This window comes from Gouania willdenowi, chromosome 18, assembly GCF_900634775.1.
Source record: "Gouania willdenowi chromosome 18, fGouWil2.1, whole genome shotgun sequence".
In the NCBI taxonomy this organism is placed as follows: Eukaryota; Metazoa; Chordata; class Actinopteri; order Blenniiformes; family Gobiesocidae; genus Gouania; species Gouania willdenowi.
The window spans coordinates 3647874-3661499 of NC_041061.1; the positions used below are offsets into that span (position 1 = coordinate 3647874).

At 41.0% G+C, this 13626-nt stretch overlaps 1 protein-coding gene across 1 annotated transcript; it reads left to right on the top strand.

Annotated features, from left to right (window-relative positions):
- Positions 1-10012: 10012 nt before the first annotated feature.
- Positions 10013-12686, top strand: LOC114480478 (putative ferric-chelate reductase 1). The gene is made up of 6 exons (XM_028474655.1): positions 10013-10339; positions 10446-10637; positions 10716-10811; positions 11905-12037; positions 12200-12364; positions 12455-12686. The coding sequence occupies exons 1-6, from the start codon at positions 10055-10057 to the stop codon at positions 12496-12498; spliced, it is 915 nt and encodes a 304-aa protein (XP_028330456.1). The 5' UTR covers positions 10013-10054; the 3' UTR covers positions 12499-12686.
- The last annotated feature ends 940 nt before the right edge of the window (positions 12687-13626 follow it).

Below are 13626 nucleotides of genomic sequence, written 5' to 3' on the forward strand. Positions count from 1 at the left end.
TCAACTGAAAAAGGGATTACGACAATAGCACAGGCACTAACAGAAAATGAAACATTGGCATCAACTGAGACTACGATAGTAGCACCAACGTTAGCGGTTAAAGAAACAATAGCACCAACTGAGAGTATAGCACAGGCACTAACAGAAAATGAAACATTGGCATCAACTGAGACTACGATAGTAGCACCAACGTTAGCGGTTAAAGAAACAATAGCACCAACTGAGAGTACAACTACAGCACAAACAGCAGCAGTGACTGAAACGGTAGCACCAGCTGAGATATCAACAGTAGCACAAACATTCGCGGTCACTGAAACAGTAGCACCAACTGAGACTACGATAATAGCACCAACTTTAGCGGTTAAAGAAACAGTAGCACCAACTGAGATTACAACTACAGCACAAACATTATCGGTCACTGAAACAGTAGCATCAACTGAAAAAGGGATTACGACAATAGCACAGGCACTAACAGAAAATGAAACATTGGCATCAACTGAGACTACGATAGTAGCACCAACGTTAGTGGTTAAAGAAACAATAGCACCAACTGAGACTACAACTACATCACAAACAGCAGCAGTGACTGAAACGGTAGCACCAGCTGAGATATCAACAGTAGCACAAACATTAGTGGTCACTGAAACAGTAGCACCAACTGAGACTACGACAGTAGCACAAACTTTAGCGGTCACTAAAACAGTAGCACCAACTGAGACTACGATAATTGCACCAACTTTAGCGGTTAAAGAAACAGTAGCACCAACTGAGAGTACAACTACAGCACAAACATTATCGGTCACTGAAACAGTAGCATCAACTGAAAAAGGGATTACGACAATAGCACAGGCACTAACAGAAAATGAAACATTGGCATCAACTGAGACTACGATAGTAGCACCAACGTTAGCGGTTAAAGACACAATAGCACCAACTGAGAGTACAACTACAGACCAAACAGCAGCAGTGACTGAAACGGTAGCACCAGCTGAGATATCAACAGTAGCACAAACATTAGTGGTCACTGAAACAGTAGCACCAACTGAGACTACGACAGTAGCACAAACTTTAGCGGTCACTAAAACCGTAGCACCAACTGAGACTACAATAGTAGCACCAACGTTAGCGGTTAAAGAAACAGTAGCACCAACTGAGAGTACAACTACAGCACAAACAGTAGCGGTGACTGAAACAATAGCACCAACAGAAAAAGTGACTACGACAGTAGCACAAACACTAACAGAAAATGAAACGGTAGCACCAACTGAGACTACGACAGTAGCACAAACATTAGCAGTGATTGGAAAAATAGCTCCAACTGAAGAAGAGATTACGACAGTAGCACAAACATTAGTGGTCACTCAAACAGTAGCACCAACTGAGACTACGACAGTAACACCAACGTTAGAAGTTAAAGAAACAGTAGCACCAACTGAGAGTAAAACTACAGCACAAACAGTAGCAGTGACTGAAACAGTAGCACCAACTAAGACTACAACAGTAGCACAAACATTAGCGGTCACTAAAACAGTAGCACCAACTGAAACTATGACAGTAGCACAAACATTCGCGGTCACTGAAACAGTAGCACCAAATGAGACTACGACAGTAGCACAAACATTAGCGGTCACTAAAACAGTAGCACCACCTGAGACTACGATAGTAGCACCAACGTTAGCAGTTAAAGAAACAGTAGCAACAACTGAAAACGTGACTATGACAGGAGCACAAACACTAACAAAATATGAAACAGCACCAACTAAGACTACGATAGTAGTACCAACATTAGCTGTGACTAAAACATCAGGACTAACTGTGACTACAACTGTAGCACAAACATTAGCTGTGACTAAAACGGTGGCACCAACTGAGATTAAAACAGTCGCACAAACATTAGCGGTCACTGAAACAGTAGCACCAACTGAGACTATGACAGTAGCACAAACATTTGCGGTCACTGAAACAGTAGCACCAACTGAGACTACGATAATAGCACCAACTTTAGCGGTTAAAGAAACAGTAGCACCAACTGAGAGTACAACTACAGCACAAAAATTATCGGTCACTGAAACAGTAAAATCAACTGAAAAAGGGATTACGACAATAGCACAGGCACTAACAGAAAATGAAACATTGGCATCAACTGAGACTACGATAGTAGCACCAACGTTAGCGGTTAAAGAAACAATAGCACCAACTGAGAGTACAACTACAGCACAAACAGCAGCAGTGACTGAAACGGTAGCACCAGCTGAGATATCAACAGTAGCACAAACATTCGCGGTCACTGAAACAGTAGCACCAACTGAGACTACGATAATAGCACCAACTTTAGCGGTTAAAGAAACAGTAGCACCAACTGAGATTACAACTACAGCACAAACATTATCGGTCACTGAAACAGTAGCATCAACTGAAAAAGGGATTACGACAATAGCACAGGCACTAACAGAAAATGAAACATTGGCATCAACTGAGACTACGATAGTAGCACCAACGTTAGTGGTTAAAGAAACAATAGCACCAACTGAGACTACAACTACATCACAAACAGCAGCAGTGACTGAAACGGTAGCACCAGCTGAGATATCAACAGTAGCACAAACATTAGTGGTCACTGAAACAGTAGCACCAACTGAGACTACGACAGTAGCACAAACTTTAGCGGTCACTAAAACAGTAGCACCAACTGAGACTACGATAGTAGCACCAACGTTAGCGGTTAAAGAAACAGTATCACCAACTGAGAGTACAACTACAGCACAAACAGTAGCGGTGACTGAAACAATAGCACCAACAGAAAAAGTGACTACGACAGTAGCACAAACACTAACAGAAAATGAAACGGTAGCGCCAACTGAGACAACGACAGTAGCACAAACATTAGCAGTGATTGGAAAAATAGCACCAACTGAAAAAGAGACTACGACAGTAGCACAAACATTAGTGGTCACTCAAACAGTAACACCAACTGAGACTATGACAGTAACACCAACGTTAGCGGTTAAAGAAACAGTAGCACCAACTGAGAGTAAAACTACAGCACAAACAGTAGCAGTGACTGAAACAGTAGCACCAACTAAGACTACAACAGTAGCACAAACATTAGCGGTCACTCAAACAGTAGCACCAACTGAGACCACAATAGTAGCACCAACGTTAGCGGTTAAACAAACAGTAGCACCAACTGAGAGTACAACTACAGCACAAACAGTAGTAGTGACTGAAACAGTAGCACCAACTAAGACTACCACAGTAGCACAAACTTTAGCAGTCACTAAAACAGTAGCACCAACTGAGACTACGATAGTAGCACCAACGTTAGCGGTTAAAGAAACAGTAGCACCAACTGAGAGTACAACTACAGCACAAACAGTAGCGGTGACTGAAACAATAGCACCAACAGAAAAAGTGACTACGACAGTAGCACAAACACTAACAGAAAATGAAACGGTAGCGCCAACTGAGACAACGACAGTAGCACAAACATTAGCAGTGATTGGAAAAATAGCACCAACTGAAAAAGAGACTACGACAGTAGCACAAACATTAGTGGTCACTCAAACAGTAGCACCAACTGAGACTATGACAGTAACACCAACGTTAGCGGTTAAAGAAACAGTAGCACCAACTGAGAGTAAAACTACAGCACAAACAGTAGCAGTGACTGAAACAGTAGCACCAACTAAGACTACAACAGTAGCACAAACATTAGCGGTCACTCAAACAGTAGCACCAACTGAGACCACAATAGTAGCACCAACGTTAGCGGTTAAAAAAACAGTAGCACCAACTGAGAGTACAACTACAGCACAAACAGTAGTAGTGACTGAAACAGTAGCACCAACTAAGACTACGACAGTAGCACAAACTTTAGCGGTCACTAAAACAGTAGCACCAACTGAGACTACGATAGTAGCACCAACGTTAGCGGTTAAAGAAACAGTAGCACCAACTGAGAGTACAACTACAGCACAAACATTCGCGGTCACTGAAACAGTAGCACCAACTGAGACTACGATAATAGCACCAACTTTAGCGGTTAAAGAAACAGTAGCACCAACTGAGAGTACAACTACAGCACAAACATTATCGGTCGCTGAAACAGTAGCATCAACTGAAAAAGGGATTACGACAATAGCACAGGCACTAACAGAAAATGAAACATTGGCATCAACTGAGACTACGATAGTAGCACCAACGTTAGCGGTTAAAGACACAATAGCACCAACTGAGAGTACAACTACAGACCAAACAGCAGCAGTGACTGAAACGGTAGCACCAGCTGAGATATCAACAGTAGCACAAACATTAGTGGTCACTGAAACAGTAGCACCAACTGAGACTACGACAGTAGCACAAACTTTAGCGGTCACTAAAACCGTAGCACCAACTGAGACTACAATAGTAGCACCAACGTTAGCGGTTAAAGAAACAGTAGCACCAACTGAGAGTACAACCACAGCACAAACAGTAGCGGTGACTGAAACAATAGCACCAACAGAAAAAGTGACTGCGACAGTAGCACAAACACTAACAGAAAATGAAACGGTAGCACCAACTGAGACTACGACAGTAGCACAAACATTAGCAGTGATTGGAAAAATAGCTCCAACTGAAAAAGAGATTACGACAGTAGCACAAACATTAGTGGTCACTCAAACAGTAGCACCAACTGAGACTACGACAGTAACACCAACGTTAGCGGTTAAAGAAACAGTAGCACCAACTGAGAGTAAAACTACAGCACAAACAGTAGCAGTGACTGAAACAGTAGCACCAACTAAGACTACAACAGTAGCACAAACATTAGCGGTCACTAAAACAGTAGCACCAACTGAAACTATGACAGTAGCACAAACATTCGCGGTCACTGAAACAGTAGCACCAAATGAGACTACGACAGTAGCACAAACATTAGCGGTCACTAAAACAGTAGCACCACCTGAGACTACGATAGTAGCACCAACGTTAGCAGTTAAAGAAACAGTAGCAACAACTGAAAACGTGACTATGACAGTAGCACAAACACTAACAAAATATGAAACAGCACCAACTAAGACTACGATAGTAGTACCAACATTAGCTGTGACTAAAACATCAGGACTAACTGTGACTACAACTGTAGCACAAACATTAGCTGTGACTAAAACGGTGGCACCAACTGAGATTAAAACAGTCGCACAAACATTAGCGGTCACTGAAACAGTAGCACCAACTGAGACTATGACAGTAGCACAAACATTTGCGGTCACTGAAACAGTAGCACCAACTGAGACTACGATAATAGCACCAACTTTAGCGGTTAAAGAAACAGTAGCACCAACTGAGAGTACAACTACAGCACAAAAATTATCGGTCACTGAAACAGTAGCATCAACTGAAAAAGGGATTACGACAATAGCACAGGCACTAACAGAAAATGAAACATTGGCATCAACTGAGACTACAATAGTAGCACCAACGTTAGCGGTTAAAGAAACAATAGCACCAACTGAGAGTACAACTACAGCACAAACAGCAGCAGTGACTGAAACGGTAGCACCAGCTGAGATATCAACAGTAGCACAAACATTCGCGGTCACTGAAACAGTAGCACCAACTGAGACTACGATAATAGCACCAACTTTAGCGGTTAAAGAAACAGTAGCACCAACTGAGATTACAACTACAGCACAAACATTATCGGTCACTGAAACAGTAGCATCAACTGAAAAAGGGATTACGACAATAGCACAGGCACTAACAGAAAATGAAACATTGGCATCAACTGAGACTACGATAGTAGCACCAACGTTAGTGGTTAAAGAAACAATAGCACCAACTGAGACTACAACTACATCACAAACAGCAGCAGTGACTGAAACAGTAGCACCAGCTGAGATATCAACAGTAGCACAAACATTAGTGGTCACTGAAACAGTAGCACCAACTGAGACTACGACAGTAGCACAAACTTTAGCGGTCACTAAAACAGTAGCACCAACTGAGACTACGATAGTAGCACCAACGTTAGCGGTTAAAGAAACAGTATCACCAACTGAGAGTACAACTACAGCACAAACAGTAGCGGTGACTGAAACAATAGCACCAACAGAAAAAGTGACTACGACAGTTGCACAAACACTAACAGAAAATGAAACGGTAGCGCCAACTGAGACAACGACAGTAGCACAAACATTAGCAGTGATTGGAAAAATAGCACCAACTGAAAAAGAGACTACGACAGTAGCACAAACATTAGTGGTCACTCAAACAGTAACACCAACTGAGACTATGACAGTAACACCAACGTTAGCGGTTAAAGAAACAGTAGCACCAACTGAGAGTAAAACTACAGCACAAACAGTAGCAGTGACTGAAACAGTAGCACCAACTAAGACTACAACAGTAGCACAAACATTAGCGGTCACTCAAACAGTAGCACCAACTGAGACCACAATAGTAGCACCAACGTTAGCGGTTAAAAAAAACAGTAGCACCAACTGAGAGTACAACTACAGCACAAACAGTAGTAGTGACTGAAACAGTAGCACCAACTAAGACTACAACAGTAGCACAAACATTAGCGGTCACTCAAACAGTAGCACCAACTGAGACCACAATAGTAGCACCAACGTTAGCGGTTAAAAAAACAGTAGCACCAACTGAGAGTACAACTACAGCACAAACAGTAGCGGTGACTGAAACAATAGCACCAACAGAAAAAGTGACTACGACAGTAGCACAAACACTAACAGAAAATGAAACGGTAGCGCCAACTGAGACTACGACAGTAGCACCAACATTAGATGTGACTAAAACATCAGGACTAACTGAGACTACAACCGTAGCGCAAACATTAGCGGTGACTGAAACAGTAGCACCAACTGAGACTATGACAGTAGCAAAAACATTCGCGGTCACTGAAACAGTAGCACCAACTGAGACTACGATAATAGCGCAAACATTAGCAGTGATTGAAACAATAGCACCAACTGAAAAAGAGAGTATGACAGTAGCACAGACACTAACAGAAAATGAAACATTAGCACCAGCTAAGACTACAACAGTAGCACAAACATTAGTGGTCACTGAAACAGTAGCACCAACTGAGACTACGATAGTAGCACCAACGTTAGCGGTTAAAGAAACAATAGCACCAACTGAGAGTACAACTACAGCACAAACAGAAGCGGTGATTGAAACAATACCAACAACTAAAAAAGTGACTATGACAGTAGCACAAACACTAACAAAATATGAAACTTTAGCACCAACTAAGACTACGCTAGTAGCACCAACATTAGATGTGACTAAAACATCAGGACTAACTGAGACTACAACCGTAGCGCAAACATTAGCGGTGACTGAAACAGTAGCACCAACTGAGACTATGACAGTAGCAAAAACATTCGCGGTCACTGAAACAGTAGCACCAACTGAGACTACGATAATAGCGCAAACATTAGCAGCGATTGAAACAATAGCACCAACTGAAAAAGAGAGTATGACAGTAGCACAGACACTAACAGAAAATGAAACATTAGCACCAGCTAAGACTACAACAGTAGCACAAACAATAGCGGAGACTGAAACAGTAGCACAAACCTTAGCGGTCACTGAAACAGTAGCACAGACATTAGCGGAGACTGAAACAGTAGCACAAACATTAGTGGTCACTGAAACAGTAGCACCAACTGAGACTACGATAGTAGCACCAACGTTAGCGGTTAAAGAAACGGTAGCACCAACTGAGACTATGACAGTAGCACAAACATTCGCGGTCACTGAAACAGTAGCACCAACTGAGACTACGATAGTAGCACCAACTTTAGCGGTTAAAGAAACAGTAGCACCAACTGAGAGTACAACTACAGCACAAACATTATCGGTCACTGAAACAGTAGCAACAACTGGAAAAGGGATTACGACAATAGCACAGGCACTAACAGAAAATGAAACATTGGCATCAACTGAGACTACGATAGTAGCACCAACGTTAGCGGTTAAAGAAACAATAGCACCAACTGAGAGTACAACTACAGCACAAACAGTAGTAGTGACTGAAACAGTAGCACCAACTAAGACTACAACAGTAGCACAAACATTAGCGGCCACTAAAACAGTAGCACCAACTGAGACTACGATAGTAACACCAACGTTAGCGGTTAAAGAAACAGTAGCACCAACTGAGAGTACAACTACAGCACAAACAGAAGCGGTGATTGAAACAATAGCAACAACTGAAAAAGTGACTATGACAGTAGCACAAACACTAACAAAATATGAAACGTTAGCACCAACTAAGACTACGCTAGTAGCACCAACATTAGATGTGACTAAAACATCAGGACTAACTGAGACTACAACCGTAGCACTAACATTAGCGGTGACTGAAACAGTAGCACCAACTGAGACTATGACAGTAGCACAAACAATAGCGGAGACTGAAACAGTAGCACAAACCTTAGCGGTCACTGAAACAGTAGCACAAACATTAGCGGAGACTGAAACAGTCGCACAAACATTAACGTTCACTGAAACAGTAGCACCAACTGAGACTACGACAGTAGCACCAACGTTATCGGTGATTGAAACAATAGCAACAACTGAAAAAGTGACTACAACAGTTGCACAAACACTAACACAAAATGAAACATTAGCACCAACTAAAACGACGATAGTAGGACCAACGTTAGCCGTGATTAAAACAATAGCAACAACAGAAACAGGGACTAGGACGATAGCACCAACATTAGCTGTGACTAAAACAGCAGGATCAACTGAGCTTATAACCGTAGCACAAACATTTGCAGTCACTGAAACGGTAGCACCAGCTGAGACTACAACAGTAGCACCAACGTTGGTGGTTAAAGAAACAATAACATCAACTGAGAGCACAACTACAGCACAAACAGTAGCGATGACTGAAACAGTAGCACCAACTAAGACTACGACAGTAGCACAGACATTAGAGGTGACTGAAACAATAACACTAACTGGGACAGTAGTACCATTGTTAGCAGTGACTGAAACAAAAGCACCAAATGAAAAAGAGACTATGACAGTAGCACAGACACTAACAGAAAATAAAACATTGGCACCAGCTGAGACTACGATAGTCGCACCAACATTAGTGGTTAAAGAAACAATAGCACCAACTGAGATTACAACAACAATACAAACATTAGCAGCAATCGCAACAACCGAAACAGGGACTACATTAGTAGCACCAACATTAGCTGTGGCTAAAACAGCAGGTTCCACTGAGACTACAACCGTAGCACAAACATTAGCGGTGACTGAAACAGTAGCACCAACTGAGACTACAGCAGTGTCACCAACGTTAGCCGTAATTGAAACAATAGCAACAACTGAAAAAGGGACTACAACAGTAGCACAAACACTAACAGAAAATGAAATATTGGCACCAACTGAATCTACGACAGTAGCACAAACTTTAGCGGTGACTAAAAAAGTAGCAACAATTGACACAGGGATTGTGACAGAATATAAAACAGTTGTACCAAATGAGACTACAAGAGCAGCACCAACATTAGCCGTAAATGAAACCGTAGCACCAACTGAGACTACGACAGTAGCACAAACATTAGTGGTCACTCAAACAGTAGCAACAATTGAGAAAGAAATTACAAAAGTAGCGGTAACACTCACCGAAAATGAATCAGTGGCACTAACTGAAATTGAGACTACGACACTAGCACCAACTGAGACTACGACAGTAGCACCAACGTTAGCTGTGATTGAAACAATAGAAACAACTGAAAAAGGGACTATGACAGTACCACAAACACTAACAAAAAATGAAACATTGGCACCAACTATGACAATGACAGTAGCACCAACAATAGCGGTGTATGAAACAGTAGTAACAATTGAGAAAGGAATTACAAAAGTAGCGCCAACACTCACTGAAAATGAATCAGTAGCACCAACTGAGACTACGACAGTAGCACCAACGTTAGCTGTGATTGAAACAATAGAAACAACTGAAAAAGGGACTATGACAGTACCACAAACACTAACAAAAAATGAAACATTGGCACCAACTATGACAATGACAGTAGCACCAACAATAGCGGTGTATGAAACAGTAGTAACAATTGAGAAAGGAATTACAAAAGTAGCGCCAACACTCACTGAAAATGAATCAGTAGCACCAACTGAGACTACGACGGTAGCATCAACTGAGACTACGACAGTAGCCCCATCATTAGCGTTGAATGAATCGGCAGCCCCAACGCCCTCAGGGAATGTTACTGCTGTTGCTGTAACTCCAACTCCGGCAGTAGTGGCAACAATGGCACTGACCAGCATCACAGCAGTGCCTCTCATGGTGGGTGATGAAAAAAAAACAAACGTGACTTCTAAACTTTTGGTAAATAAAACATTGCAGCTTAAGTAACACCAAACTTAACCTATTTATCTTGTTTCTCTTGCAGGAAAGTGTAAACTGGGACGGCTGTTCAGTAACTCGACTTTGTGTACATGAGCCACCCGGCTGTGACCCCAGTTCAAATGCAAGATGTTTGTTCATGTCCGCTGAACAACAGATTGGCCGAAACTTTTCAATTGACCTTTCAGGGCATTCAATCGGCTACATTGCTGCTACATTTTCTACTGACGACTCTCTGGTAAGTATATAGTCTCAACTGATGGCTAACATCTGTTTCTCAGTCTTTCAAAGAAAATATTAATCAGAATCATTACAGGGAGGTCACGACGTGACCTACATATGTGCAGCTGATGGCAGTACAGTGGTGTTTATCACTGCAACACTTCATAATGACTTCTTGATATTGACACTGGTGAGTTCTGCTTTCTTCATTTATAGTGCTGTATTTACACAATTCATTTCCATAAAACAAAAAAACAAAAACTGAGAAGCATAAGACACATGTATTATTGTTTATGGTCTTACAATATAAACTATTTAAATGGAAACTGGATAACTAGAGTATAATGTATTAGTATTTATGGCAAAAACAAAAGGCAAGTTTCTGTCATGTTATTCATTTATTATGATATTTTCGTATCTAAGAAGAAAAAAAAACCTATTATTTAATCACTAGGGAAACTCTTATGCTTTATATTTTAGCCAACTACGTACATCTACAGATTTTGTTGACTAAAATCTTAATGTCATTAGTTGACTGAAACTAGACTATAACTGAAATAGTCTTTATAACTAAATTTTGACTCAAACTAACTTAGTTAAAGGACAATGACATCACATTATAATTTTCTTTTTTGCCCAGCATTCGATTTTTGTTTTGACAAAATCTCAGCAAGTCGCATTCAGCAAAGTACACAAGAAACATGACTGAAGAACATGAAAGTTTGATTCCTGGAGAATACTTGGTAAAATATTTACCTTTAATGCTTGAATGTGAGTTGATCTGAGGATGAATTGTGGATAAAAATTAAGCTTGAGGATTAACTCAATTTCAGTGACAAGCAAGATGTCAGCCAGCTGTTGTTACGGCAAATCAATCCATCTGTGCTCATGCTGGAGAAGAAGGCGGACTGGAAAACACTGGAGTATAATTCTCGTTTATATTAAAGCTATTTAAGGATCCGGCTTCAGGAAGTAGCTACCCTCAAAAATTAACATTAAAATTCTAATTTTTTTGTCAAGATTGACATATTTATGTAAATATTTCATGGATGCACTGTTTTGAGTGTGTTCCATTTCACATTAACATGAAACTTGGCGAGTTTTGATCTTCAGTGAGCAGCGGGCAGTCATAGTGCAGTTCCCAGGGTGTAGTTGTGGGCGCACCGTGGATTTGTATACAAATATGCTACAAATATAACGCCATAAATTAGTGTTTTCACTTGACATTGCGTGATACTCTCTGTGAATCTACATGGTCCCAATTGATGTCCTTTGCTTTTCAGTCAGAAATGTCCAACGGGAAGGGCAGAGTAGATGGAAACAAGATCCAGTGCAGCTTTTCTGTTGTTTTGCCCGAATCAATAATGAGAGTTAACAACCTGGCAGCTGCACTCCACACTGGAAGTTATAACGCAAGTAAGTTATCAACAACTGAGATGCTCCATGTCTGAAATAGGTTTCAATGTAAATTAGCCATGTCTAAATGAGTAACACACTTGCAAAGATGTTGTTTGAATCATCAAGTTTTCACAGATTCCACATTTCAGTCCTCTCTTTGTGTCCTGCTTGTGTTTCCAGCCTCTGGTGCACTGGGAACCCCTAATACAGCGATCATGACCAACCAGGTCGACTTTACTAATCCTAACACCACCGTCACCAATATGCTCACTAGCAACTCCACAACAGCTACCCCAACAACAACCTCAAGTTACGCACCCACCCTCCATCACTCACTGCTGCAAAGTAAGCATGATTTACAATGCTAGTTGCTAACTGTGTCTAGTTTGATTGAATGCGTATAATGCTAACCTTTCTGTTCCTTCATCCCTGCAGCTCTGCTGGTGACTCTGGCAGTTTTGGGTCTGGCAATGCTGTGAGAAACCCACAAAATACCAACCATATCTACTCCTAACTTATACTAAATACCCTTAAAGGTCCTGATGTATGTTTACGCTACATTGGCTGGATTAATGTCGCCTTCACTCAGCACAGACCAAAGCAGGGGGATTGTTTGATGGTGGGACCTCTTCCCTCATCTCAGGACTGCTTTACAAAACAACTCTGAATCTAAGACTTCTTTATTCCTGTCATAAAGCTCAATGTAAGAACTAGTAAACATCAGTTTTTAAAAACACTGTGACAACAACTGGGAGAGGTTGTTGGTCTCATCAGCAGAGGTCTAAATAGAAGCTGTGAGCACTTCCTCAGTGCTCAGAGAGCGTCGTCCATCAGGATGTTTCAGAACGACCTCAGGACATCATTCTCACTTGCACTTTATCTGGACTGGTAATATTTCCAGTCATGATTAAGTTTTTCTCCCTTTGATGAAAGCCTTTCCTGAATGAACTGTTTAACTGTTTAACATCCATATTTAAAAACATTTTTACTTGAAGGAAATCCTAAAAATTTGTAAGGATGGCAATAACATCATCAGGGACATATAGTGAAGGATTCAGGAGTGTATTTAATCTTTGCTGATATGGTCTGGTTACCTTTAATCTTGGCAGGACCAAATGATCAAACTGTTGAAAACGATGATTTTTCCTTTAATTTCTGAAGTATTCACATTAGCCATGAGGGCGATGACATGCATGTTTTGCTTAATATTGTATTTAAATTATTATTTTTTGTCTTTCTCTTTGTTACTATGGACCATATACATATATTTTAAGCACGCTGAGATGACTTTGCTGTGATTTGCGCTATATAAATAAAATTGAGCTCAGTTGACTTAAATCGAAACGTGTGTTTTGTTGTTGTGAATGTACAATGTTCAGATTTGAAGTTATGATGAAGCCTCGCTCGGCTGATGTTCTGTGTGAGCACATGCACTAAAACTGTACAAAATATGGGTTGAAACCAACCTTGCATTCTGTAACAATGAAGTTTGACCTATTTATACACACACACACACACACACACACACACACACACACACATAGAGGTCTCTGACAAGTCTTTGGTTTTTGCTAATGTGGTCTTGAATGCAACACTTCTCTCAGGTG